This window comes from Candidozyma auris, chromosome 7 (genome assembly GCF_003013715.1).
Source record: "Candidozyma auris chromosome 7, complete sequence".
In the NCBI taxonomy this organism is placed as follows: Eukaryota; Fungi; Ascomycota; class Pichiomycetes; order Serinales; family Metschnikowiaceae; genus Candidozyma; species Candidozyma auris.
In genome coordinates this window covers 486,986-509,945 of record NC_072818.1, presented here as the reverse complement: position 1 = coordinate 509,945, position 22,960 = coordinate 486,986, and the positions used below count along the sequence as shown (strand labels likewise).

The window sequence follows — 22,960 nt, the reverse complement described above, 5'->3', positions numbered from 1 at the left end:
TCGTGAGAATCTAATATACATGATGCAAATGAATGGAGCGAAGTGTCTACTCAAAGAAGTCGTCCTCTTGCTCTTCTCGCTGTGGCTCCTGAGGAGCATCGATCTCCTCGTCTGGCTCCGGCAAGGTTGTGTTTTCCACATGAATAGTTTTTCCAGCCAACACATCCTCAAAAGTGAAGGGGAGCTTATCCTTGTCTATAAGTTCCTCCATTTTTTTACGATAAGCGTTTCTCTTCTCGTCAGTAAGCTGGGCTCCCTTTCTGACGTTTTCGTCCTTTTTGGCTTCTTCACTGAGCTCTGGCGGATATAAGGACACATATTTCTCGGATTTTGGAAACATATACACGTAAGCAACGTCAATCTGAGCATGTTTCAAAACTTTTCTTGCCTTTTTGATTTCCTTCTTGGACTCGTTGTCAACGGCTTCCTTGTGAGCCTTGGTAGCCTGTTTTAGCTTTCTCACAGCTTTCTTTCTTTCGAAGAACCGAACCATATGGTACTTCTGGGCCCGCTTTTTAGTTTTCAAGTCGAATTGTCTGTTTCTTAAGTCAACCTTCAACGCCTTCAACGCTCGCTCCTTCTCCACTCTGACATCGGCTGGCAAGTCTTCCTTTTGGAGCAAGTTCTGGATGGACTTGATTTGTTTCTTCACTCGCACAGTAGACCCAAACACGTCACTGAGGTCTGTATTGTAGCGGTCGTGCCGACCACCGGCTTTAGGCATCTTGTGGAGGGAGTGTCGGAATTATGTGATATGATAAGTATGAAGCGATGGGATGCGAAGAGGTTGATGGATCTGGAGAAGCCGTGGGGTTGTATGCCGGAAATTCATCGAAATCTGTAGAAGACATATGTGATATGGCAATAGGAGGGAAACGAGAGAAGAAAATTAAAAATTGTAGTTGGGATATCTTTTAAAGATTCTCATGCTGGCCAGTAACGAGGCAGAGATGTTGAGTGCGTTCACTTCGATGCAATGTTCAGTGGCAGCAAAGAGTTAGAGCTGTTGAAGTGGATGATATTAATGATTCCTTTATCATTAGAAGTTAAATGCTCCATTACCATAATTTGTGGATGAAAGCTTTTTACTTTTCTTACTCACTCGAAGATGTGTTGCTTGCAAATGAGAAAGATTTGTGGTTTTCGCAACCGGCTGTACCAGATTGAGGCTTAACGTGAATGAACTCCTTGAACTTAAGACGATTGCGTTTACAACTTGCAGTATAAACAATCATTAAGTGGAATTCGAGGCTCAGAGCATATTGAGAACCTTATGCATTCATTGCTCTAGGATGGCACTGATCTCGAAGCCAAAAACTAGAGGTTTCGCAGCCATTTCTATCGATAAGTAAAGTAAGCATTGCACCACAGTTTTTGAAAATCTCAAAACTGAACTACAGCAAATCATACACCCTTTAAAGCGGAATTTGAATCTCACCATGAAGGTCCTGATTTTTTCCTGGTTGGAAAACATCCAAACACTCAGTGCTTACTGCAAGTTCCAAACGGCTGAACCACACAACATTCTCTACCTGGCCAAGCAATTTGCATCAAAAGTTTACGTACCATTATGATGCTGGCGGATTGCCCCCCAAAGTCATCAACTTCGTCTAATGCCTTCCTCTTTTGCCTAAATCGACACATCCTTCAACCTTAGTCTGTCCGGTGTACAACACCTACCAGAGCCTTCAAAAACCTTCCTCATTACTAGTCCACTTCTACCTGACCAACTGAAACATGGGAGCGCTAGAAAAAATTGCCCAGATCCAGGAGGAGCTTTCAAGAACTCAGAAAAATAAAGCTACTGAGTACCATATTGGTCTCTTGAAGGGTAAGCTTGCTAGACTCAGAAGAGAACTTCTTGAGCCTCAGCCTGGAGCATCGTCTGGGGGAGGACAAGGGTTTGAGATTGCCAAAGCCGGCGATGCTAGAGTGTCACTTATTGGTTTTCCCTCGGTGGGTAAATCTTCATTTCTCTCTCAGGTGACAAGCACAAAGTCTGAGGCTGCCAATTACGAGTTTACGACGTTGACCTCTGTAGGAGGCATTCTTGAGTACAACGGAGCAGAGGTACAGATAGTCGATTTGCCAGGTATCATCAAAGCTGCTTCTCAGGGTAAGGGCCGTGGAAGACAGGTGATTGCTGTGTCAAGAACATCAGACCTCATATTGATGGTGTTGGATGCGACCAAGGGAGGTGAACAGAGACAGATTCTAGAAAACGAGTTGGAGACCATGGGCATAAGATTGAACAAGGAGAGACCAAACATCTCTCTCACAATCAAAAAAACTGGAGGTGTGAAATTGAACTCAATTACGCCACCAAAGTACCTCGATGAGAAGATGGTCACGGCTATCTTAAAAGACTACAAGATCCATAATGCAGATGTGCTTGTGAAGGACGAAAATGTCACGGTCGATGACTTTATTGACGTTATCAATGATCAGCATATCTCCTACATCAAGTGCCTTTATGTGTACAACAAGGTGGACGCTGTTTCTTTAGAGGAGACCGACCGTCTTGCACGTGAACCCAATACTGTGGTGATCTCGTGTGAGTTGGGATTGGGCATTGACGACTTGAAAGAGGAAATCTGGAGAAAATTGGGGTTGGTGAGGCTTTACACCAAAAGACGTGGAGTCATGCCCAATTTTGACGATCCAATGGTGGTGAGAGAAAATTCCACCATTTTGCAGGTGTGTGATGCCATTCACAGGGAGATGAAGAACCAGTTCAAGTATGCCTTAGTGTGGGGCTCTAGCGCAAAGCATTCTCCTCAGAAATGTGGCTTGCAGCATCCCGTGAACGATGAGGACGTTGTCCAAATTGTCACCAAGTAATTGGCGTTGAATTTGAAGCAGCCACTGAAGAAACAATGCTCTTGCCTGCTCACAAGTTGTTAACATTACATTGACTCTTGCAGTCATCCTTATTGGCAATGGCATACAATCGAAGAGCATAAATTCCATACACATTTGAGGCAACAAATTTAATAAGCAAAGGATGAATGCATTTCGAGTGCGATTTTTAATCATCAACTGAGGTTGACTGGCTCTGCTTTTATGAACTTGCATTTCGCAGCCATTTCCTCTGAAAGCGAACACTAAACCTGAGGACCCGAAAAGCGAAGGAACAAAGGTACCCATAGATCACCTATTGAGTAACCCATCCTTTGTTATATAATCAATTAAAATCTCATAGATTTAAGTAAGTTCACTTTCTCACATTGTACATAATACATAGTCTCCATACATCACCAACCGCGCGCTGTTTACCACTACACGCTATGGACTCACCAGAGATAGATTACGGTCCTGAGGTTTTTGAGACAAGCGATGTCGAAAGCGAGCCAGGCATTACAAGGGTGGAGGAGTCCAACGAAAGCATAGCACGTGATCCATTGGCTCTGGCCCAGGACGCTGCTGCCAACTACGAGACTTCTGTGATCAGCGACGAGTTGACCTTGGTTGATTTCCTGGGGAATGTTTCACGGAAATTGGCCAATAGCGGGTATAATGTACAGCGTTTGTATGAATCGCGGCAGCAAAAAATGAGCAGAATCGCGTTTGAGCTTGAAGAGTTAGAGAAGGACGGCAAGAGTCTGGAGATCACAGAGTTGGGGAAGGTGTTGGAGAAGCTCAGGAAGCTGGAAAGTCAGGAAGGTGGAATTGAGTTGGCGGTTGGTGAGCTTTTTCAGAACATAGATGCTGCGTTGAAAAAACCAACGACTGAATCTGAGTCGAAGAAACCAGATGAGGTTCTACAGCTCGAGAAACGAATTGCTGAGCTCGAGCAGCTCGTGGGCACCGCTGAAGAGCCACCCACAAGTCTTCGAAACGCCATCAACAACGCAACAAGGAGGGTATCGGTTTTGTATGATCATGAGTTTGAGCTTGACAAGGTGAAGGAGGAGATCAGGCTGCTCAGCAAGGAAATGGAAAATTTTGCTACCGCAAAGAGAGTCGCACAGGTTGCCAGTGGGAGTGACGAGCCAGTGGCGCTTCAAGTAGACTTTGAGCATAAAGTGGCGGCTCTTTATGATCGGTTGCCCGAATTCGACAAGGTCAACTCCACGGTGCCTCTAATGTTGAACAGGCTCAAGTCGCTACATCATGTGCACAGTGAGAGTGGCCATGCCGTTGAGTGTGTTTCTGCTCTAGATAAGATGTTGAGTGAAATGTCTTTGGACATGAAGAAATGGGATGAGGCTATAGACAAGGTGGACAAGAGCATCACTCAGCAGCAAGCTGCGTTTGAGTCCAACGCAGTTGTTTTTGATAAGAAGATGGATGCGTTGCTCGAGAGAATAAAGAAGCAAGAAGCTGCCCGAAGGTAGACTTGCGTGCTTGCTACAGCGATGGCCCATAGTTAACTGACATTAAGGCAGCTTTTTGAGGACTTGCTCTTGCTGGGTGTGGTGCGTCTCCTAGGCTGGCTTCGTCTGACATACCTCATCGCAAGTTGGAATCTTTTTCACGAAGGAACCCAAGGAGCATTAATCATCGAAAATTGAATTCTATACAGCGAGAAGCAGCTAAGCTCTGGAAATAAGCACTGCAGTGCCAACATGGGCTGATTTTGACGCTTCTGCGCCCTTCCAAGTAGTGGCGTTCATGGGTCAGAATTGATAATTCTCATCTACTTTGCATTGATGTTGAATTTAAGTGCCTGGAATTGTCTGTCTACTTTCTTGAATCTCCACCAGGCACAGCTCTATATATAATCGTCTACTGTGCGACCTTTCCAGAGCACACTCCAACTAAAATCATCAACTTTTTTCATGAGAATGAATTCGAATTCTTTGTTGGTTGCAATGTCTTGCGCAGCGTTTTTCCCTCTATTTTGTGTCCTTTGAAATCCAAAAGTTGACGTCTCCCTCACAAATTAGCTTCCTCTGCTTCCCCCACAGTGGTTGCAAACTCGTCGGCGTGTCTTGCCCCAAGTCCTAATCTCGCTAACGGCTTCCGCGCCAATCCACTCGCTCTTCCCTGCCCTCTCCCCACACACACTCCCCAGCGACTATATAAAGTCCGAGTTCCCTACTTTTCCATCGCCTTTTACATATCCATCTTTTCTTAAATCGCTCAATATGCTCCGTTGTTCTGCCCGTGGGATTGTTGCCAGAGCCAGACCCGTTGCTGCGACGCTTGCTGCTCGTGTTGTGCCCAGAGTGCCCGTGAGGGCTGCCTCCCAGTTGGCTCAGTTTAAGGTTCCTCCGATCACCAACGAGCCTGTCAAGGACTTTGCCTATGACCACCAGAAAGATTGGGATCTTTTGCGTGCTTCCCTCACGAAGTTTGCTGACGGCCCAATCGACATTCCGGTGATTGTCGGTGGCAAGAGAATCTACGACAGGCCCACGTTCTCGCAGGTGAACCCAGCTAAGCACAGCCAGGTATTGGCCAATGTGAGTAGCGCCAGTGCTGAAGACGTTCAGGAGGCCATCAAGGCTTCAAAAGCGGCGAAGGAGGCCTGGGCCCGTATGCCATGGTCCGACAGAGCTGGCGTGTTCTTGAAGGCTGCTGACCTCATCTCCACGAAGTACAGATACGACATGTTGGCAGCCACGATGCTTGGACAGGGCAAGAACGTGTTCCAGGCTGAAATTGACTGTGTTGCTGAGCTCATTGACTTCTTCAAGTTCAACGTGAAGTACGCCGAAGAGATGTACAGGGCCCAGCCTTGTGAGACTGCCCCTGGTGTGTGGAACAGAGCTGAGTACAGACCTTTGGAGGGTTTCGTGTATGCTGTCACTCCTTTTAACTTCACAGCTATCGCTGGTAATCTTGTGGGTGCTCCAGCGTTGATGGGTAACACTGTTGTGTGGAAGCCTTCCAACTCGGCCGTCTTGTCGAACTACCTTCTCTTGACAATCTTGGAAGAGGCAGGCTTGCCAAAGGGCGTCATCAACTTTGTTCCTGGTGAACCTGTTGAAATCTCCCAGCAACTCATCAACCACCCAGACTTCTCTGCTTTGCACTTTACTGGTTCCACCCAGGTGTTCAAGAAACTCTATGGTCAGATCGGTGCTAACTTGTCCAAGGACCTTTACAGAGAGTACCCACGTGTCGTGGGTGAGACTGGTGGTAAGAACTTCCACTTGATCCACCCATCGGCATCTCTTGACCATGCTGTCTTGTCTACCTTAAGAGGTGCTTTTGAGTTTCAGGGCCAGAAGTGTTCTGCTAACTCAAGACTCTACGTGGCTGAATCTGTTTGGGAGGAGTTTTCGTCCAAGTTGAAGTCTGCCATGGAAACTATCACCATTGGTTCCACGACGGACACTGCCTCTTTGCACAACTTCATGGGTCCTGTGATCCATGAGCAATCCTTCAACAAGTTGCAAGGTGTTCTCGAGCAGGCCAAGAAGGACCCAGAGTTGACCATCATCCAGGGTGGTGAAACCGACAAACAAGCTGGATTCTTCGTTCAGCCAACTTTCATCCAGACCACCAACCCAGAACACGAGTTCTTAAAGAGAGAGTTCTTCGGCCCAATTGTCACTGCCTACGTCTACAAGGACGCTGACTATGAGAAGATCATGGAGAAGATCGACGGCGTTACTCAGTACGGTTTGACTGGTGCCGTGTTTGCTAGAGACAGGGAGGCCATCAGGCTCGCTGAGGAGAAGTTGCGCTACTCTGCCGGTAACTTCTATATTAACGACAAATGTACTGGTGCTGTTGTTGCCCAGCAATGGTTCGGTGGTGGCAGAATGTCTGGTACTAATGACAAGGCCGGTTCTGGTAACATCTTAGGCAGATTTGTCTCTGTGAGAAACATTAAAGAGAACTTTTACGAGTTGAAGGATTACAAGTACCCCTCCAACATCAACTAATTGTACATATAAAGGAATTGCGCATGACATTCGAGGATTTTTAAAATGTAGTGGTATTCGTCGTAAATCGTTGCAAAGACGTGGCGTCTGCCTATATATCATATGAAAGGAGTCTGAAAGTGTGGTCTGCGAAGTAAAAGTGTAAAATATAAAGGTGGATTATGCCCAATTCCTCAATTGGGCAGCTTGAAGCTGTGAATTAAACTGTAACTGATCTCTACCTCTCAATGTTGCCTTCTTGAAATATTGGTGCTATCGCCTTCAGCATGCATGGGACTCATATTCTGAGCATTACCTATATCCTCGGTCGTTGATGCAATGCCCCTATAACAAAGGACCTCAGTACTTGTTCAATATTCTGCCCAAGCCACCGCAAACATGACACAACTCAGAGTCTAGGAAAAACCAAACCTGGCCAGTACCTCTGCAGTTTCCACAGAGAGTTCCTCCCAATCGTGGGTCCCCTGGAGGCACTCTCATAGGCATCTGTGGCGCAGGCGGAAACCCACCAGGCATAAACGGAGGCTGGGGTAGCACCAATGGCTGGGAAGGCGGGCCCATGAACGGACCACTCACTCCTGGAGGGTTGATTGTGTAGTTGTTCCGAGGAGCAAACCGAGCATAGCAGTCTTTGCATGTCTTGCCGTTTTTCACCTTGATGCCTCGATTGTAGCACTTCTCGCAAATAAAACCCTTCGGATACTTGAACGGAAGGTCCGGGTTGGGGTTGTATGCGTGTGTAGGCAAGTAGAAGCGGCCCCAGCAGTCCAAGCACATTCGGCCCTCTTTCTTGTACCCCGTATTCTTACATTTCTTGCAGAGGTAACGTTTTGGGTATTCAAAAGGCCCTTGGTTATTTGAGTAGCTGATTCCTTGTGGAGGCCTTGAGCTGCTGCTTGAGCCCACCGTGGGCCTTGGAGGCTGCTGAGGAGGTCTTTGAGGAGGTCTTGGGGGAGCTGAAGGCTGTGCTGAAGACAGAGATCCAGGAACAGGCGAATTGATGGCCTCGTGGTAGGAAGGAGGCGGCAAGTCTGGAGGCGGCTTGTCTTCAGGGAGAGCGTGATGGGTATCTGTCTTAGACATGGAGGAATGTGATGAGGTGATATCGAAGGAGAATTGGTGAAGTGGGTTGATTGGAAGTAGCTAAGGATCCGGGGCCGGGGCGTGACGGGCACGTGATGCGATGACAAGAGCCAAGGAAGTATGGGAGCAACGGAATTCAGTCACGAAACATCAGGCGTAGTTGGTTGTGTTGTGATCATGAGATAGGGATATGGAGTTGTTTGAAAGCATAGAAGGATCAAATAGGGTCAAAGTTGTTCTAAAGTGGGTCCAGATGGTGGATGTGTCTGGTGCAGCGAAAAACAGGGTAACGAAGTGGGAACATATGAAAAGCATGAGGCGAATCGTGGCATTCTCGTAAATGGTCTGATGGATATCAAATGAGGAATTTGGAGAGCTTATGCTTTCTTTACGGTACCTGGGGATTTGGGCTTTGGTGGATAGAAGTGCTGCACTGTGGGGAGATGCTTTTCGCAGCCATTTTTTGAGAGAGACCAGGCCATATCTAGGGCCAACATTAGTGTAAGAGATGTAGAGATTCAGTTCAAGAAACGACATAAAGGTACGTTTACCTCAACCACCTTACCTACAGCATCTGGATGCTCTCAAAATTTTAGGTCTAGTGGTGAACATCACCAGCTTTTGCGAACTCGAATACAACACACTTAAGTTCGTCATTTGTAAGGCTCCCATTCCGCTAGCAGCTTCTGCTCGAGTATGTAAGCCCACTTGAGCCAAGTATTCTCTGCAAATGGATGTAATAGACAGTCGCAAGATAGAGCACTGCTCACTGGAAGGTGTTTTCAAAGCCTCTTTTTAGCCCAGAGATCTCCAGAACTGTTTTAGAAAGATCTTAGTCTCACTGTGTGCCAGTTTCTTTGGGGTTGTTCACTCAACTTGCTGCTCATGCTAGCATTTGAGGAGGCAGTTTAGGCCTGTCAAGATATACCAGCGCGACTGAGAATGGCTGCAAAAACCACTGGCATTTGCGGTTGCTATGCTCCTTTTACTCTGCCAGTTCTTGAGGGAGAGAGATTAAATAAAGAAAGTGGAAGAATTTCTGGGAAGAATTAATGTCCCCTTCAAGTCCGTCAAGTAGCAGTGGAAAAGGAAGCTTAGTACAAAATTCCAAATTGTCAATTTCGTTTAATTAAAGTGTCATGTTAGGATCATCGTGTGAGCTTAAGTGGCGAGTGTAAAAATGAACGTAGGCAAAAATATCCGCAAATCATTTGATGCTTCAGAAATGACCGCCACTTTGATCCGTATTCGAGTTATAGGCGCTTGCTTGACCTGTGTGATTGATTTATTTTTCATTGAAGTTTTATGATAGCAATCCATTTCTTTGGTACCTGGTGACTCAAAATCCTTTGGTGGACACAATCGAAGCTTCAAAGGGCTTTACTCATTTTTCAAGGGTATGAAAGAGGACAATCCAATATGCTGCTTGGAAATCATTGTTCGATGGCCTTGAAGCATTGAGCAGTACCATGGATGCCACCAATCTTAGTGTGAAGGGACACAGATAATGGGACGGATATTTATTATAGAGGCCTTTTCAACTCTCCCATATTGAACGGTAACCCCACGAAAAGAGTCGTTGTATTTGTAGTCGTTCCAACTTTTGCCAGTATGAATACTTTGATAATGAGCTTATGCCACCTTCTGAGCCTTTCTGATATAAACAATGGTTTTAATTTTGGTAATTTGCAATTAAGAAGGGAGGTTGGTAGATTTATAGAGTATTTGTCTTCGTGGGTCTTCAGGGGGCTCCATCTAACCTTAAAAGTGCAATTTATTTCATGTATCCTTGTGGCACGCTGTTTGCACTCAAGTAAAGTAGTGCAGCAGTAGTATTCCATAATCTCGATTGCCAGAATTTCGATTCGTGAGATCTCGAACTCGTAAACCGCGTCTCCTAAAGTGCAACTAGCGGCTTCAGTTGGCGCTGACACCTCGAACGAGATTCTGACGAAATCTTTGAGGCTGATGCCGGGAAAAGCCAATCGACAGCCCGCAGGCACAGGAAAATTAATTGATGTAACGTACTTAGCCCTCATGTAGAGCGCACAAACGTTAAGGGTTTCTGCACTTTTGACGATCCCACTCAACGAGCAGCTTTCCATATGTAAGCTATTTTGGTACTTTTCGAGAACTTGTGGAAGTAAAGATGGTCTTATTGAATATGAAACGTTCTTATAGCGATATAAGACGCCTCCGTACAACCAAAATGGTTTCCTCCCTTCGAAAACTATTAAAGGTGTATTTTTGGGGTAGACCATCTCCCAATAAATACCCCTAAGAAACCTTGAGAACTTGAAAGTGGGTTTCACCAATGCTTTCACAAATGCACCGGAGCACCACTTGACGATCGTGAAAGTGAAAACTTCGTCGGTGACACGATTGTTATATGAAAAAGTAACATGGCTTTCGTATCTCCTATCGTACGTTCCATTCATCATCAATTCCGTAATGAAGTTGTTCCCACTGTTCAAGGGATTAAATGAAGAAACATTAAACTTTCCTGCTATGGAGAAGTATCCAGTTCTATAGGAAGGGCTTTCGTTGTAATTGACAAGATGCCGCGGGAGCGAAGATCGACAATCTTTCGCTATAGTCACCTGGTCATGATCGGTTGCCCTTTCACATATGTTGCGGCCCTCTACATTCATGGTAAACGTTAAGTCATATTGTCGGTATAGATCACCATTGCAACTCGTGGGATTGAGCATCGGAATCACACCGGAAAACATTGTCGAGGGTAGGACTATGGTGTCGTGTTTGGCCGCCAAAGTATAAACTTCATTTGAGCTATAGATGATGTGCTCATGAATGAGCGGGCAAGAGTATCCATCGGCCTTCTTTTTGGTTAGGTATTCGCGACAATGAACTCTTATCTTTGAGAATGTTAGTGAGGTCTCTTCAGTAGTCACATGAAACTCAAAGAAAGAAGATATCTTCATTCCTGGAATAATTATGTGTTCCTCATGGTAGTTTTGGAATTCCTGGTGTCCTTGAAAGATAGCATGGAAAAGTCCTAATTTCCCCCAGGAAAACCCACCTGGTGGTGCGAGGTGTGGGACGTATAGGCTGAAGAATGACGGATATATAAACCCCTCATATGCTAACATGCAGCCTCCAACAGGCTTTTCCATATCCGATGGATTCAGATCAGTGGATGCGAGCATGCTTCGATCCACGACCATGTAGATGAGTTTTGGACCTATAGTGACAACATCTGCTTTTTTCAATGGTCCTCTTGAGCTTTGCTTGAAGAGAGAAGTCGTGGAAAAATGGACTAACGATACGGTAACGATATGATATTGACATTTGAATGCCCTTGTCACATGGTCCATATATCTCGCTTTGCAGTACGGGATGTGCTTTAAATCCACCCACGAGAAATCCTCTCCGTTGTAGTCATGAATATCATGTTTGCAAATAACAAAGCAAGAATTCAGTTTTGATTTTGTAGGGTCAAAAGATTGCAATTCTTTTAATGGTAATTCGAGAACAAAAGTCATGAGTTCAGGAGAGAGAATATGAGGTTGAGATTCTTTATCAAAGAATCAGCGTCGACAGATTTTGAGCAGCCGGCTTCAAGGACGTGTCTACTAGCTTGCAGTTTCCTTGCTGAGAAAGTTCGGGAACCCTTCTATGAATGCGTCACGTCGTAATTTTCCAAAAGCAGCAAGTGAACTTATAGATTCGTATGGCGGGGGGTTCTAATACAGCACATAACCCTCCCAAACCGAATGTCCAACATTGCGAGTGGCCCTCATACGCACAGCAGTGCAATATCGTCTTCGACGAGCGGCTTATGATCCAGATGGAAATAAAAACCCAACAACGTGAAAGTCATGAGCAATTTTCATGACGCGATTCAGGTTTCATGGTAAGAAGGCTCCGATATCTGACATTCTCCTGTAAATCCCTCTTCCCTGTTATATGGTAAGCCGGTATATTACCGCCCATAGCTCTTCTTTGATATTTTTATGGGACAATCTGGCTTTGGATCACAGTGTATGAACGGTATTTTGTAGTGATGAGGCTTATACTCTTGAACATCCTCCTTTTGCAACAAATTCGCATTAGTTCCATCCGGGAATCTGTGTATGAGAAAAAGAGCTCCTTCCCTATTCTTTCAAGAATTCCTGATTCCTTTGCATCCCACATCGAAAGTGGCCTCGTTGCGTAGGCCTGTCTAACACCATCGCGGTCACGTGTGCCACCTCACACACTGTGTATTTTCCTCTCATTCACGTCTCCTCCACATCCACTCACCTTCACCATGCTTTTCGATTCCACGATGTGGCTCACTGAGCGCCAGAGTATGTAATCCGCAAGTACTACCGAAACATGTTTTTTCTAACCGCAGAGTACGGCGTGGTGTCTACCGCAGCAGGAGTGGTTTTTTTTCTTCTTGGGATCTTGGCCTTCTTTGACTCGAGTCTTTTGGCTATTGGCAACATTTTGTTTGTCATTGGAGTCGTCTTGATCATCGGTCCGACAAGAACCATATATTTTTTTGCGAGGCCCACGAAAATCAAACCTACGATCTTCTTTTTTGGCGGAATCACTCTCATTTTGTTCAAACACTCCTTCATTGGCTTTATTGTGGAGGGCGTGGGCATCCTCTCCTTATTTGGCGACTTCTTGGGCACCATCGTCCAGTTTTTGAGAAACATCCCTGTGGTAGGTGCTTTATTGAGACATCCTCTCATAGAACCCTACATCAACCGTGTGGCCGGCCTAGACACCCTCCCGGTATAGCGCACGGTCATTGTCGAGTGTTAGATGCGTTAACGTGTGAATCGAGAGAGGACTTTTTAATCCTGCTCAGAATTTTATAGATGAACGGAGACCAAGCCAAGAGATGTGGCGAGGGAATCCACGAGCTGAAGCACATAGTCACACGCCTTCAAGCCGTGGTTCAAGTCGTACCGTGACGCGAACTTGTTCTCGTCGATGTTCAAATTGATAGCATGTATGTCTACGTTGACTCCCTTTGAAGTTGGCGAAATAGCACTGGTGAATATAGCGTCGAACATCTGGGTCGCTGCTTTGAAGGATGGGAGCCACAACATCGGTGGCATTTGTGCTCTTCTGTGGCGCTGGACGAGCTCCACAGAGCATAAGGACGAGTGAGCAGCCATATCCAAATTGTCTCTCTTGTTGTTGTTCTCTCCAGGCGTAAAGATTATGTAGCAGTCTGCTTGTATGGCGCCCACAGACGAGGGGTCTACCACCGAGAGAAACGTCACCAGAGGATCCTGCGAAAGCGACAGGCGAAGCGAGCGTAGAAGCTCTTGCGGGTGGTATACCAATGCAAAGAATTGATTTGGCAGCCCAACTCTGGCCCGAAAAATGTGTTGAGCATTGGGAAATTCGGGATGCCGCAGAGCAGAGCACTCAGAAATGTGAATTGAGTCGAGGTACGTCACCGATCTCGCCAATACGCCTTGCAACAATGCTCTCTGCATGAACTCTCGATGATGGAGCTTCCCGTTGGAGATTGTGCTGATGCCACAGTACGGTTGCCGAGTAAGCGATGTCTCTAGAGCCTCCACCACGATGATTTTCAAGTGGCGAGCTGTGAAGTGGAGTCGAAGCGCTGCTGCCACAAGACACCCGACTAGCAGCAGGTTGTGGAACACGACGATGGTGGGCATGTAAAAAAGGCAATGGCTAGCGGGCTTAGGGTGAGAACATGGAAGGTAGTTTGTAGACTCGGAAATGTGCGAAGTTGCAATGAGATAAGGTGGGTTAAGCGAGGGGTAGGAAAAAGAGAAAAGATTCGGAAAGTTTAGTTGCTACGGGTATGGGGACGATGATGGAGTGTGTTTGAGAATACGAAAGATTCATGTTGTGGAATTTTTATCTCATTTGTGTAGTTGGGTGTTGTGAGGAGTGCTTGCTTCGCTTCACTGTTTTGCAACCATTCTGACAGGATGTCGCATTAATGTAAACTAAGAGCTTTTTAGGATTTAAATTTTGGTCTCAGTAACCAGAAGTAAAAACAAGGTGTCAGGATCATTTAGACTCAAATTTAGCGTATCTATGTTGTTCTTCAAGGCTATTCCGACTAGTGGAGCTCGGTTGTACGATCTTCGCCAGGCACAAACAGAGCTAACTCTCTCTGCTAAGTTTCAAAAGCTTCTGCCAGAGAAACTTCAGATATATATTTTTTTTTCTTTTACTCTTCAACGTGCTACGACTGTCTCCCGGTCGCGTACGGGTTCTGGAGTCCATTTGCATCTCGGATCTGATTCTGGCTGCGATAGATCACTGGGCCACTTGAAGAATTGACCCGTTTCCGATGCAGGGCTCTCAAGAAATCGTTTCACAGTTCTTTAGTGTTCTTGAATCTTTTCAGAAGTAGCAGCCTGTTTCTGCTTACTTGCTTAGAGGATAAGCTGAAACTAGTCGTAAAGCAAATAAGAAGTAAGGAAAGCGGGCAAAATAAGGCTTACATGGGCCAAAAAAGAGCCTAAAAACATTTAATAAATGCACTAGCTTTCACAAATGGTGTAGGCGTCAAAAAAGAGCCCAGAAAGAAGTCTGGTGTCTTGACCTGCATATAGTACAAACTACAACATAATTAAGTAGCCAATGCGCACACCATCAATCGAGTCCGAGATAGTTTAGTGGCTAGAATTACCGCTTGTCGCGTGGTAGACCGGGGTTCAATTCCCCGTCTCGGAGCTTTTCCTTTCGCGCAAGTGGTTTAGTGGTAAAATCCAACGTTGCCATCGTTGGGCCCCCGGTTCGATTCCGGGCTTGCGCATTTTTTTGCACCCTCCCCCTCTCCACAATACCACTTCGCGAGATGAGCATCTACATAACCAAAGAACCGCTTCTACTCCCATCACATGTCCAAAGTGAACAGACGAAAGGAAATAAAGGAAAAAGAAGCGTTCCAGCTTAAATTTCAGCTTGCCCTCAACGAGTCCAGCAGTTTGGTTGCCGGCTGGCTACCGAAAGATTCGAGCCGACAAACAAATGAAGCTTCAGACCACGATTTCCTCAATCTCCCGATCCTCTCTGGCGGAAAGGGCCTCTTTGAGCTTGAGAACGACGAGGAGGAGCAAAAGACCGTTGGCGATTTCGTCAATCCGGAGAAAGATCCACAGAAATTGAAACTTCAAGAGAGTCGACAGAACCAAGCAGGCTCAAAGGCCATGAGCGCATTGATAAATAAGTTAAGAAACGACAGTCGAGGCAAAGTTGCAAATAAGGAAAGGAGCTCAGCTTCAGGGAAAGTGCAAAAAAAAAGGAGCCATTTTCTAGGAGAATTGAAGAAGCAGCAGCCTGAGAAAGAGAAGAAACAGTCAGAGAAGGAGAAGACGGCGACAAGTCGAAGTCGAGATGAAGTCGACTCGGAAGGTGAGGAAGAGCAGCAGCAGCGGGCACAGCGAAGTACCAAAAAGGCCACCAAATTGAGTAAAAGGCCGTTTTAATGGCGGGTAGTTGTGATCGTGGGTAGTTTTAAGGATGGGTAGTTTTTAGGGGAGTAAGACGAATGATGCATATGTGTAGTGTAGAGCCAGAGTTGTCAACAGAAACAGTAGGGGAATCTGGAGCCGAACCCGGTTCCTCTGCTGATGTCCTTGGAGCTCTTTTTTCTATTTTGTTTTGTCGTTTATAGGTACTTGGTTGAAATATACCAAAGAACAATCCAATAGTGGTACAATAGAGCATTCAAGTAGGCAGCCCACATGCTGCACCCACACACACACACACAAAAGCAAAAAAAAATACAAAAATAAAAAAAAGAAAAAAATAGAACCATTGCTTCGTGTTGGAAATCTCTCGCATGAATGTGACGGGGACCCTGTGTGCCACTTGGATTCAACAATGGCTTTGTTTAGTGCTGTGGCATCCTCACGGAGGATTTTCACCACTAAAGCACGGGCCTCCCAATTCACGATCAGCAGGTTGCGCTCCAAGTGTCCCATATCGAAGTTTATTCACATTACGTCGGTGCAGAGAAGAAATTCCGGCAGGCCAAGAGTTGTCAGGGTCCACGATCTACAACAATTCCCAGGAACCAGCGGCGCAAAAGTGGCCACCACCCTTCCACCCACTTCGGGTTTAGCAGCAGCGGCAGCAGCAGCGGCAACAATGCCCTTATTCCAATTAGCGTGCCGCGAGCAAGCTCAACAATGTTCTCGTCTGGACATTGTGAAGAGCGAAGAGAGAGAGGGGGGGGAGTATTTTCTAAATGGGCACGGAGCGAAGGGAGAATGGGGATCGAGACGAACAGAGAAACAGGCATAATGGTCAAACATCACAAAGGTTCTTTCCTCGAATGCATCACCCTGTGAATCCGACATCAACGGGAAGTGAGGTTTGATTCTTGTGCACACAATAGGGTGGATTTGCAACAACAACCAAAGTGCACTGCATCCATTGTGGTGTAGGCGAAGTCTAGGTTGTGGAGAAAAAGGATGAAATTTGTGGAAATCTAGGATATCCCAGGGAAGCCTAAGAAATTTGAACAAACACAAGAAACCTAGGGGAAACCTAAAGCTAGCAGGGACGTCTTCACTATTGTGTCGACGCAAGGAAGATGGAGGCTTAACCCTCTTGTTGAGTGGTTCCGTGTTTGCATTCTGGCCTTATCTACAAGCACCTTTTTTTTGGAAGCAAGAGACCCCCAGACCCCAGGCATTTTGGTACGAAGGTTTGTCGGTTTACGTGATACCTGACCAGAGCAAAGCGACTATGGTACAAAGACCTCTCTGAATGAGCCTCGTCGTTGGCTGTTTCTTTTTGCTTCTGTGCCTCGTGAGGGCCTTTCGGGAAGCTCAGAAGGGATCCCTAGCACAATGGACCAAGTGGAACGGAATCACACCACAAGATAATGGCCATTCTCAGCACCAGTCCAGTATAACACTTTGGAGCCACTTTGAGGCCATTTTGAGGCCACTTTGAGGCCATTTTGGGGCCACTTCGCAGCCATTTTCGCTCTCCTCTTGCAGCCAGCAATACCCACAAATGATTGTGACAACCACATGCCGCTCTCAAGCGCTCTCTCACAGGCGCCGCTCCCTCCCGGTTACGAACCTGCGGGGCGCTCGCACCCTTCACCAGCTAAGCGCACCATTGTGTGGGTTATGAGAGCAGGCGGTTTCAACCGAGCACGCTCTCAAGCCACGCAACAACCAAGCGAAAGGTGGGTGCAGTGGCAGGTGAGCAAGGTGCTTCTAGGCCAGGAGCTAGTGGCACTTGAAGAATTCTTCAAAAGTTGGCTGCTGGCTCCCACCTACTGCAAAGGGAAAAAACGCAAATTATACGAATCTCTGCGTCGTCAGCGGCAGGCTGGCGCAGGGAGGGATACAGCACAAAATCGAAGATCCTGGAGGCATTCATTCGCTTGCTAGGGAGGACGCAAAGCGCATAAACCAGCCTTGTGGTTTTGGGCAGAGCTGACACCTGAGAAATAACAAGTGCGCCAAGTGGAAAAGAACTCGAATACATGCAAATATATGAATAAAAAAAACGTATGAACAAGAAGAATCTTGGAGAATAATCAGCACACTGAACCTGCTGACGCTTCAAGCAGCCAGAATCGGCTCCATGCTGGTGCTGCTTCAAACCACCTTTTTTTTTCTGCTTCTGTCAGTAGCCAAAGGCGGCCTTCATAACCGCTACAGCGAAAGCACATTGTGCCCACGCCAGATGGTTAGGCAATGAAGATGGGCAGGAGCATTTGAGGGGCAGCAAGCACAGAACCGGCATTTGCTTTTGCTTCTGCCGCCCTCTTCGACGCCCTTTTTGTTCCCGCCGATAAATTCAAGACGCTGACACCCGCTAAGACACAATTACGACAAGTCAGTCGCCCACAGCCAGCGCTTGCAGGCAGCTGGGGGACGGGGGGATGGGAATCGGCGAGTAGGTTAGTGATTGCCGACGGCGCAAGGCGGTTATAGAAGCGGCAAGGGATTCGTTTTTTTTTAGTTTATCTTTTCTATTTTCTTTTATTTTTCACAGGAGCCAGAGCCGGGTTGGGAGCAATGGAAAGCCAGGGGAAACTCTTTGTTGCACTGCTTATCGTGGGGCACCTTCTGTGGAGCACAGAGGGTACATTGGATGGCTGCGAAACAGCCCAACGCCCATCTTGTTGAAAGCTCCAGCTTCCCTGGAACGAGCCCTCACCATTACACAATGCTAACAACACAGGGCGATTTTTTTTTGTGGCCAGAAAAGCTTCTCTGTGGATGCTGGCCGCGTAAATCCCAGGCTAAACTTTGCCTCTGGCCAAAAAGCCGCTGTTTTGTGCTTTGGTCTAAATGGCAGGGGGCCTCGCAACACCCGCTGTGCTACCTCCACGGAACTCCGGAGCCACCCTTTTCAGGAGATCAGAGAGGAGAAACGACATGGAGGCCTTCTGTGATCACAACGAAGACGCCCCGCAAAGGAAAGTTGGGCTGCCGCCAGCCCTCAGCTTGGCTGCCCTCCGCGTTTGTTTGCCTTGTCTCGTTTGCACTTGACGAACGCTGCACGAAGCCTTGAGTGACGCTTCGGCCTGCCCATGTTTCTTTGGCGCTACCGCCCGCTCGTCTACACTTTTTGAAAATGTCGATTCTCTTTGGTGATTCTCGAGGCTATCGATTGCTTTCGATGGGGTGCTGAGACCACGAGCTCTGAGTGGCTGCAAACGCTCACAACAAGCTGCGTTCGAGCACAAGGACTCAATCGATTCTCGCCTACTCTAATGACTAGCGAGAAAAAAAAATAAAAATAAATAAAAATACTCTCTGGAACCCCGACTTGCCCCCACCGACCTTTCACGGGTCATTTCAGCCTGCAATGTTTGCTTTCGCCTTCTGCCAAAATTCAACCTAAGAAAACCAAACTTTCTCGCCATCAAGTCCACTGAATATACCGTATCTACTGAGACCAGCGAAACTGAGCCCACTGAACTTGCCAGCTCTGCTAAGTTCAGTCAGGTCGTCTTCCAAAGTCTCAGGGTCAAATCCAATTGCTTTTCTTCGACTTCTCTTTCTTCTTTCTTTCTTCTTCTTCTTTCTTCTTTCTTCTCTGCACTGGCTCGACGTCATGGCCCCCACACACCACTCTGCTTGAGGACGCTTTTCTTCATTACTTTTTTGTCTTCTTGTTTTTTTTTGCACCCATTTCGAGACCCTGGAAAAAACGATACCATGAATTCATGACACCTGGCTGCAAATTACCCCACACTCAAACATCATCGGCACTTGAATTTGCACGATTTGGGTGGTTTGACTCTCCATTGCTCAATTCCTCGTCCGGGTTCCTTTTATGTACTTTGCTTGACATCATCTGTAGACATCATCTGTAGATCTGGTGACAGAAGCCAGCGAAGCCAACAAGGCGTTTCTGTCAGCGAGGGACCATTCGTAATTTTTTTTTTTTCACCCACTGCAATACCACTGGAGACTTCCATTTGACACTTACCTCGCTGTCTGTTTCTACGCTGGCATTATCTACACGCTGTTTGTTGCGTCACTTCCACCAGGACGCTCGGATCAATAATAAATATCACTAATTAAATTATACAACTCTCGGAACTGAAGAATAGTGGTAAAGACGGGCGGGGCCGCCGGGAAAATATTTGCGCGAACTGAAGTGAATATTATCTGGGGCCAACAAAAATAAAAAATCACTCGGTTGCGCCGGCCAGAAAATTCGGCCTGGCAGCTGGCAGAATTTCACCTGGCCTGGCGCCGCCGGCCCACAGTGCACATAAATAATAATGGTGCTGCCTTGTCTCGATAAGCGTACGGTACGCTTTTCTTTTGTGTTATATTATGTTTGTAGTGAACTGACCATCGTCTGCTTTTTATCTTTTTTCCTTTTTGGGGCCGTGTGAATCTCCCGCTCTTCTCTTGGTGGGTGTCTGACTTCTTCTTTTTGACGCAGCCCAGGCCTCGGCGGCGTTAGCGCCGTGGGTCTGCCTGCCTGTGCCGAAGAAGCCGTGATGCAGAGCACATTAGCGCTCGCACCCACTTTCACAAAGTATCTGCTGCGAGACACATCAGAAATCACGCCACTCTGCCCACAACTTTCTTTTTCTTGTTCAAGGTAACTTCTTCGCCCGTGCTTCTGCAGCGTTCGCTACGTCTGGAAAAGATCATCGGGTTCTTCTTTGCGGCGCTAAACGTAATCGTCTGCCTCTACAAAATAGAAGTGCCCTCGTCGTTTCGTCGTTTCGTCGTTGGCCCTTGGCGACGCAGGCACTACTCCACGGGCTCTGGGCTCTAGAACCTGGCTCTCATCTTCTTCCCCTTCTCTTTTTGTCGTTCGCTGCCACATTACTTCGTCGTGCGACTGTCAGGCAGGCAGAAAAATCGACAATCTGGCTTGATGTTGGGCTACCACGCACACGTACAGATGAGCCTAGGGAGCCAAGACGACTCAATGGACGCATCCAACCGCCTTATGCCGAGAAGAGAAGCTGTTCATTTCATCATGTTGAGTTCTTCACGGCCGCCCGCTTCGTCTCCTGTGCCTCTTTGTCGTCTTCTACCTCGCTCTTCTGTCTCTTAACGCCATTGCCTGAGTCAAGCAAGTACGACACCTTGGCCTTGAAAAGTGGCGTTCCAGGCGTGCTGAAGGCCTCCTCGCCTTTTTTATCCTCTTCAATCGTAGAAACTGTGCCTGTGCCGCTAACTTGCGGCGACAGCGGCCGCTCATGGGGCGCCACGAGCGACGTCTTGCGCTCCTCGTAGGAAATCGACCCAAACGACAGACGGTTGCCGCTAGAAAGCGAGGAGATGGACGACGCTCCCGAAAAGATCGACCCCAGCCCTGACCCAATCGAGTCGAAATGGGATCCGACTAGTGAAGATCGCGTGGGGGTTGTGGAGGCCAGACTGAGGCTGTTAGGCGCTGACGACGTGCTGGTGACAGACCCGACTGGCGGAAGCGAAGTCGAGTGGAGCTCTATGAGCAGCGGACGTAGCTTATCGTAGACAAATTTGCGAATGGGAACAGAAGACATCGATGTGGAAGGAGCAGGAAGGGAGCCGGTGGGGGTGGAGGACGATGGAGGAGCCGAAGTGGCTGTTGAGGCTACTGGGGTAGCTGGTACTGCTGGCGCAGTTGATGTGGTGGGCGCAGCTGAAGCGGTAGGGGGCTGCCCGAGCGCTGGACTAAGCTGATCTCGGGGCACCAAAGGCGGTAGCTTGATCGCTTCTGAGTTTCTGTGATGAGCATTGGAGGCCAATGGATCGAGCAAGAGCGACGGGTACCGAGGTCTCTGCTCAGCCTCTGCCGCCAGCTCCCAGGGTTTTCTGAACTGTGGAGTTGACGCTGCCGAAGATGAGCGCTGCTCGTGGTCTGCTGGGGCAGCGTACGTTGGGAGCAGCGGCGCCCTGGTCGACGGAGAGTCGGGCTGTTTCCGAGGAGACGGCAAGTGAGCAGTTGACGGGAGCTTTTCGTGGTTCTTGGGCGTGGGAGGCGGGAGCATAACACCGTGCTGCTGCAGTAGATTATGAGGCGGGAGCGGCTTCTGGCCGGGCGGTTGCTGGTACGGAAGCGGCATTTGCTGGGGGATGTGTTGAAGGTGGAGGTGCAGATGCTGAGGCGGGAGGTGCTGGAGATGCTGAAGATGCTGGGGATGCAGAGGGCCCACGAGGTACGCCTGAGGATGCTGAGGATGCTGAGGATGCTGGGGATGCTGAGGCTGTGTAGGAGGATGCTGCTGAGGATGGTGCTGGGCCAACGTCGCCGGGTGGTTTGGGTGGTTTGCCTGCGGCCACTGGCCCGGCACAGCGTAATAGTAGTGGTAGCTGGGCCTGTTATAGTACTGGTGGACGGGATTCGACGAGGACGCAGCAGCACCAGCAGCAGCACTCATGGCCGGGGTCCCGCCAGCGTCAAACAGCAGGGGCTCGCTGCCTTCGACTAACAGCGAGTTGCGCAGGTTCGACGAGGACCGCCGCTTGATGTACACCAATAGCAGCTCGTCGTTCTTGCGAAACTTGCCCAGCAGGTGCCGAAACTCCCACACGGGCAGGTCCTTGTCGTGGTACGCCAGCAGCGGGTCCAGGATCTTGTGGAAGCCGTACATGTGCAACTGACGAACAAACGACGCCACGTTGCCGTGCTTGAAGTAGTCCAGGAGCGCGTCGGCGAACTCCTTGCTGGGATAGAGGGCAAACGTGTTGCTGTCTTCCTTTCCAGTCCACCAGATGAGATGGGCCAACTTTGGGTTGTTGAGCATCCCGTAGAGCTTGTGCACGAAGGCGTTTTTCTTGACGGGGGGATCCTGCTTCGAAGTCATGGATGAATGTTTTGATGATACTGGTGGCGATGGAGGATGGAGGCGACTTCGAAGGCGAAGTGGGATATCAAATGTTGGGAATTTTGGGTCAACGAGTTCGTTAGACCGGGGTTAAAAATGTGTATATTCAATTTGGCTGCTGCCTGGCCCACGGAGCCGGGGGTGGGACAAGGAAGGTGTAAGGAGATTGGAGTTGTAGGGATGGCGAAGTTGCTTGAGGATGTGGGATCGTTTCGATTCTGGAGTACTGAGGGTGAGGAGGGAGATGGGAGGTGGAGATGAAAATACGGCTTTTATGATTTTGGGTACTGTTGGGATGGTGGGTTTGTGGATGGATTCAAAAGAATTAGGAAGAAAAAGAAGAAGGTGGAAGAAGCCCCATAGAAATGGGGCTGCAAAGGAAGGTTTCTTTTTATTATATGTGGTTTTTTTTTCTGGCTAAGATTCGGCTCGAGAGATTTGTGAGGTGCGTCAGCTTGCGCAGTGCGGGAGTGCAGACAGACAGCGCCGGGCATTGTCCCACTTGCATGGCACTCTGCAAGGCGCGTGCAGACATGACGCAGCCCTGACGCGGCCACCCACGCATGTTCGGCACACACCCCAACAGTGCTGCGTCCTTTAACGTAACGCCCCATGCAAGTGGACGCTTGTGGATTCCCTCACTGGGGCCTCCCGCAACACAGATCCTCGTCTTTGCCTTCCCTGGCAGGCGCCCACTCTAAGCACAGCGATCCTCTGTCCTTTGTTGGCCGTCTCCTTCTGTTTCTCTCAGTGCCCCCAGCGCCCG

General features: G+C 48.0%; 9 protein-coding genes and 2 non-coding genes across 11 annotated transcripts; 7 read left to right on the top strand and 4 right to left on the bottom strand. All coding sequences in view use genetic code 12, as the record gives it.

The window, feature by feature from the left end:
• Positions 1-46: 46 nt before the first annotated feature.
• Positions 47-724, bottom strand: CJI96_0005343 (uncharacterized protein; the record flags this gene model as incomplete). Its single annotated transcript, XM_029036338.2, has 1 exon — positions 47-724. The coding sequence occupies one exon, from the start codon at positions 722-724 to the stop codon at positions 47-49; it is 678 nt and encodes a 225-aa protein (XP_028889229.2).
• A 1,013-nt stretch (positions 725-1,737) lies between these two features.
• Positions 1,738-2,841, top strand: CJI96_0005342 (uncharacterized protein; the record flags this gene model as incomplete). Its single annotated transcript, XM_029036337.2, has 1 exon — positions 1,738-2,841. One exon carries the CDS (start codon positions 1,738-1,740, stop codon positions 2,839-2,841), a length of 1,104 nt encoding a protein of 367 aa, XP_028889228.1.
• A 446-nt stretch (positions 2,842-3,287) lies between these two features.
• CJI96_0005341 (uncharacterized protein) lies at positions 3,288-4,337 on the top strand (the record flags this gene model as incomplete). Its single annotated transcript, XM_029036336.2, has 1 exon — positions 3,288-4,337. One exon carries the CDS (start codon positions 3,288-3,290, stop codon positions 4,335-4,337), a length of 1,050 nt encoding a protein of 349 aa, XP_028889227.2.
• A 753-nt stretch (positions 4,338-5,090) lies between these two features.
• On the top strand, positions 5,091-6,839 carry PUT2 (1-pyrroline-5-carboxylate dehydrogenase; the record flags this gene model as incomplete). Its single annotated transcript, XM_029036335.2, has 1 exon — positions 5,091-6,839. One exon carries the CDS (start codon positions 5,091-5,093, stop codon positions 6,837-6,839), a length of 1,749 nt encoding a protein of 582 aa, XP_028889226.2.
• Positions 6,840-7,178: 339 nt separating this feature from the next.
• CJI96_0005339 (uncharacterized protein) lies at positions 7,179-7,922 on the bottom strand (the record flags this gene model as incomplete). The annotated part of the gene is made up of 1 exon (XM_029036334.2): positions 7,179-7,922. One exon carries the CDS (start codon positions 7,920-7,922, stop codon positions 7,179-7,181), a length of 744 nt encoding a protein of 247 aa, XP_028889225.2.
• A 4,270-nt stretch (positions 7,923-12,192) lies between these two features.
• CJI96_0005338 (uncharacterized protein) lies at positions 12,193-12,674 on the top strand (the record flags this gene model as incomplete). Its single annotated transcript, XM_029036333.2, has 2 exons — positions 12,193-12,232; positions 12,280-12,674. 2 exons carry the CDS (start codon positions 12,193-12,195, stop codon positions 12,672-12,674), a joined length of 435 nt encoding a protein of 144 aa, XP_028889224.1.
• A 74-nt stretch (positions 12,675-12,748) lies between these two features.
• Positions 12,749-13,573, bottom strand: CJI96_0005337 (uncharacterized protein; the record flags this gene model as incomplete). The annotated part of the gene is made up of 1 exon (XM_029036332.2): positions 12,749-13,573. One exon carries the CDS (start codon positions 13,571-13,573, stop codon positions 12,749-12,751), a length of 825 nt encoding a protein of 274 aa, XP_028889223.2.
• Positions 13,574-14,534: 961 nt separating this feature from the next.
• Positions 14,535-14,606, top strand: CJI96_0005336. The gene has a single exon. It is a non-coding gene; the product is annotated as a tRNA-Asp (tRNA).
• An 11-nt stretch (positions 14,607-14,617) lies between these two features.
• Positions 14,618-14,688, top strand: CJI96_0005335. The gene has a single exon. It is a non-coding gene; the product is annotated as a tRNA-Gly (tRNA).
• Positions 14,689-14,773: 85 nt separating this feature from the next.
• CJI96_0005334 (uncharacterized protein) lies at positions 14,774-15,361 on the top strand (the record flags this gene model as incomplete). The annotated part of the gene is made up of 1 exon (XM_029036331.2): positions 14,774-15,361. One exon carries the CDS (start codon positions 14,774-14,776, stop codon positions 15,359-15,361), a length of 588 nt encoding a protein of 195 aa, XP_028889222.2.
• Positions 15,362-20,355: 4,994 nt separating this feature from the next.
• SFL2 (Sfl2p) lies at positions 20,356-22,173 on the bottom strand (the record flags this gene model as incomplete). The annotated part of the gene is made up of 1 exon (XM_029036330.2): positions 20,356-22,173. One exon carries the CDS (start codon positions 22,171-22,173, stop codon positions 20,356-20,358), a length of 1,818 nt encoding a protein of 605 aa, XP_028889221.2.
• Positions 22,174-22,960: the final 787 nt, after the last annotated feature.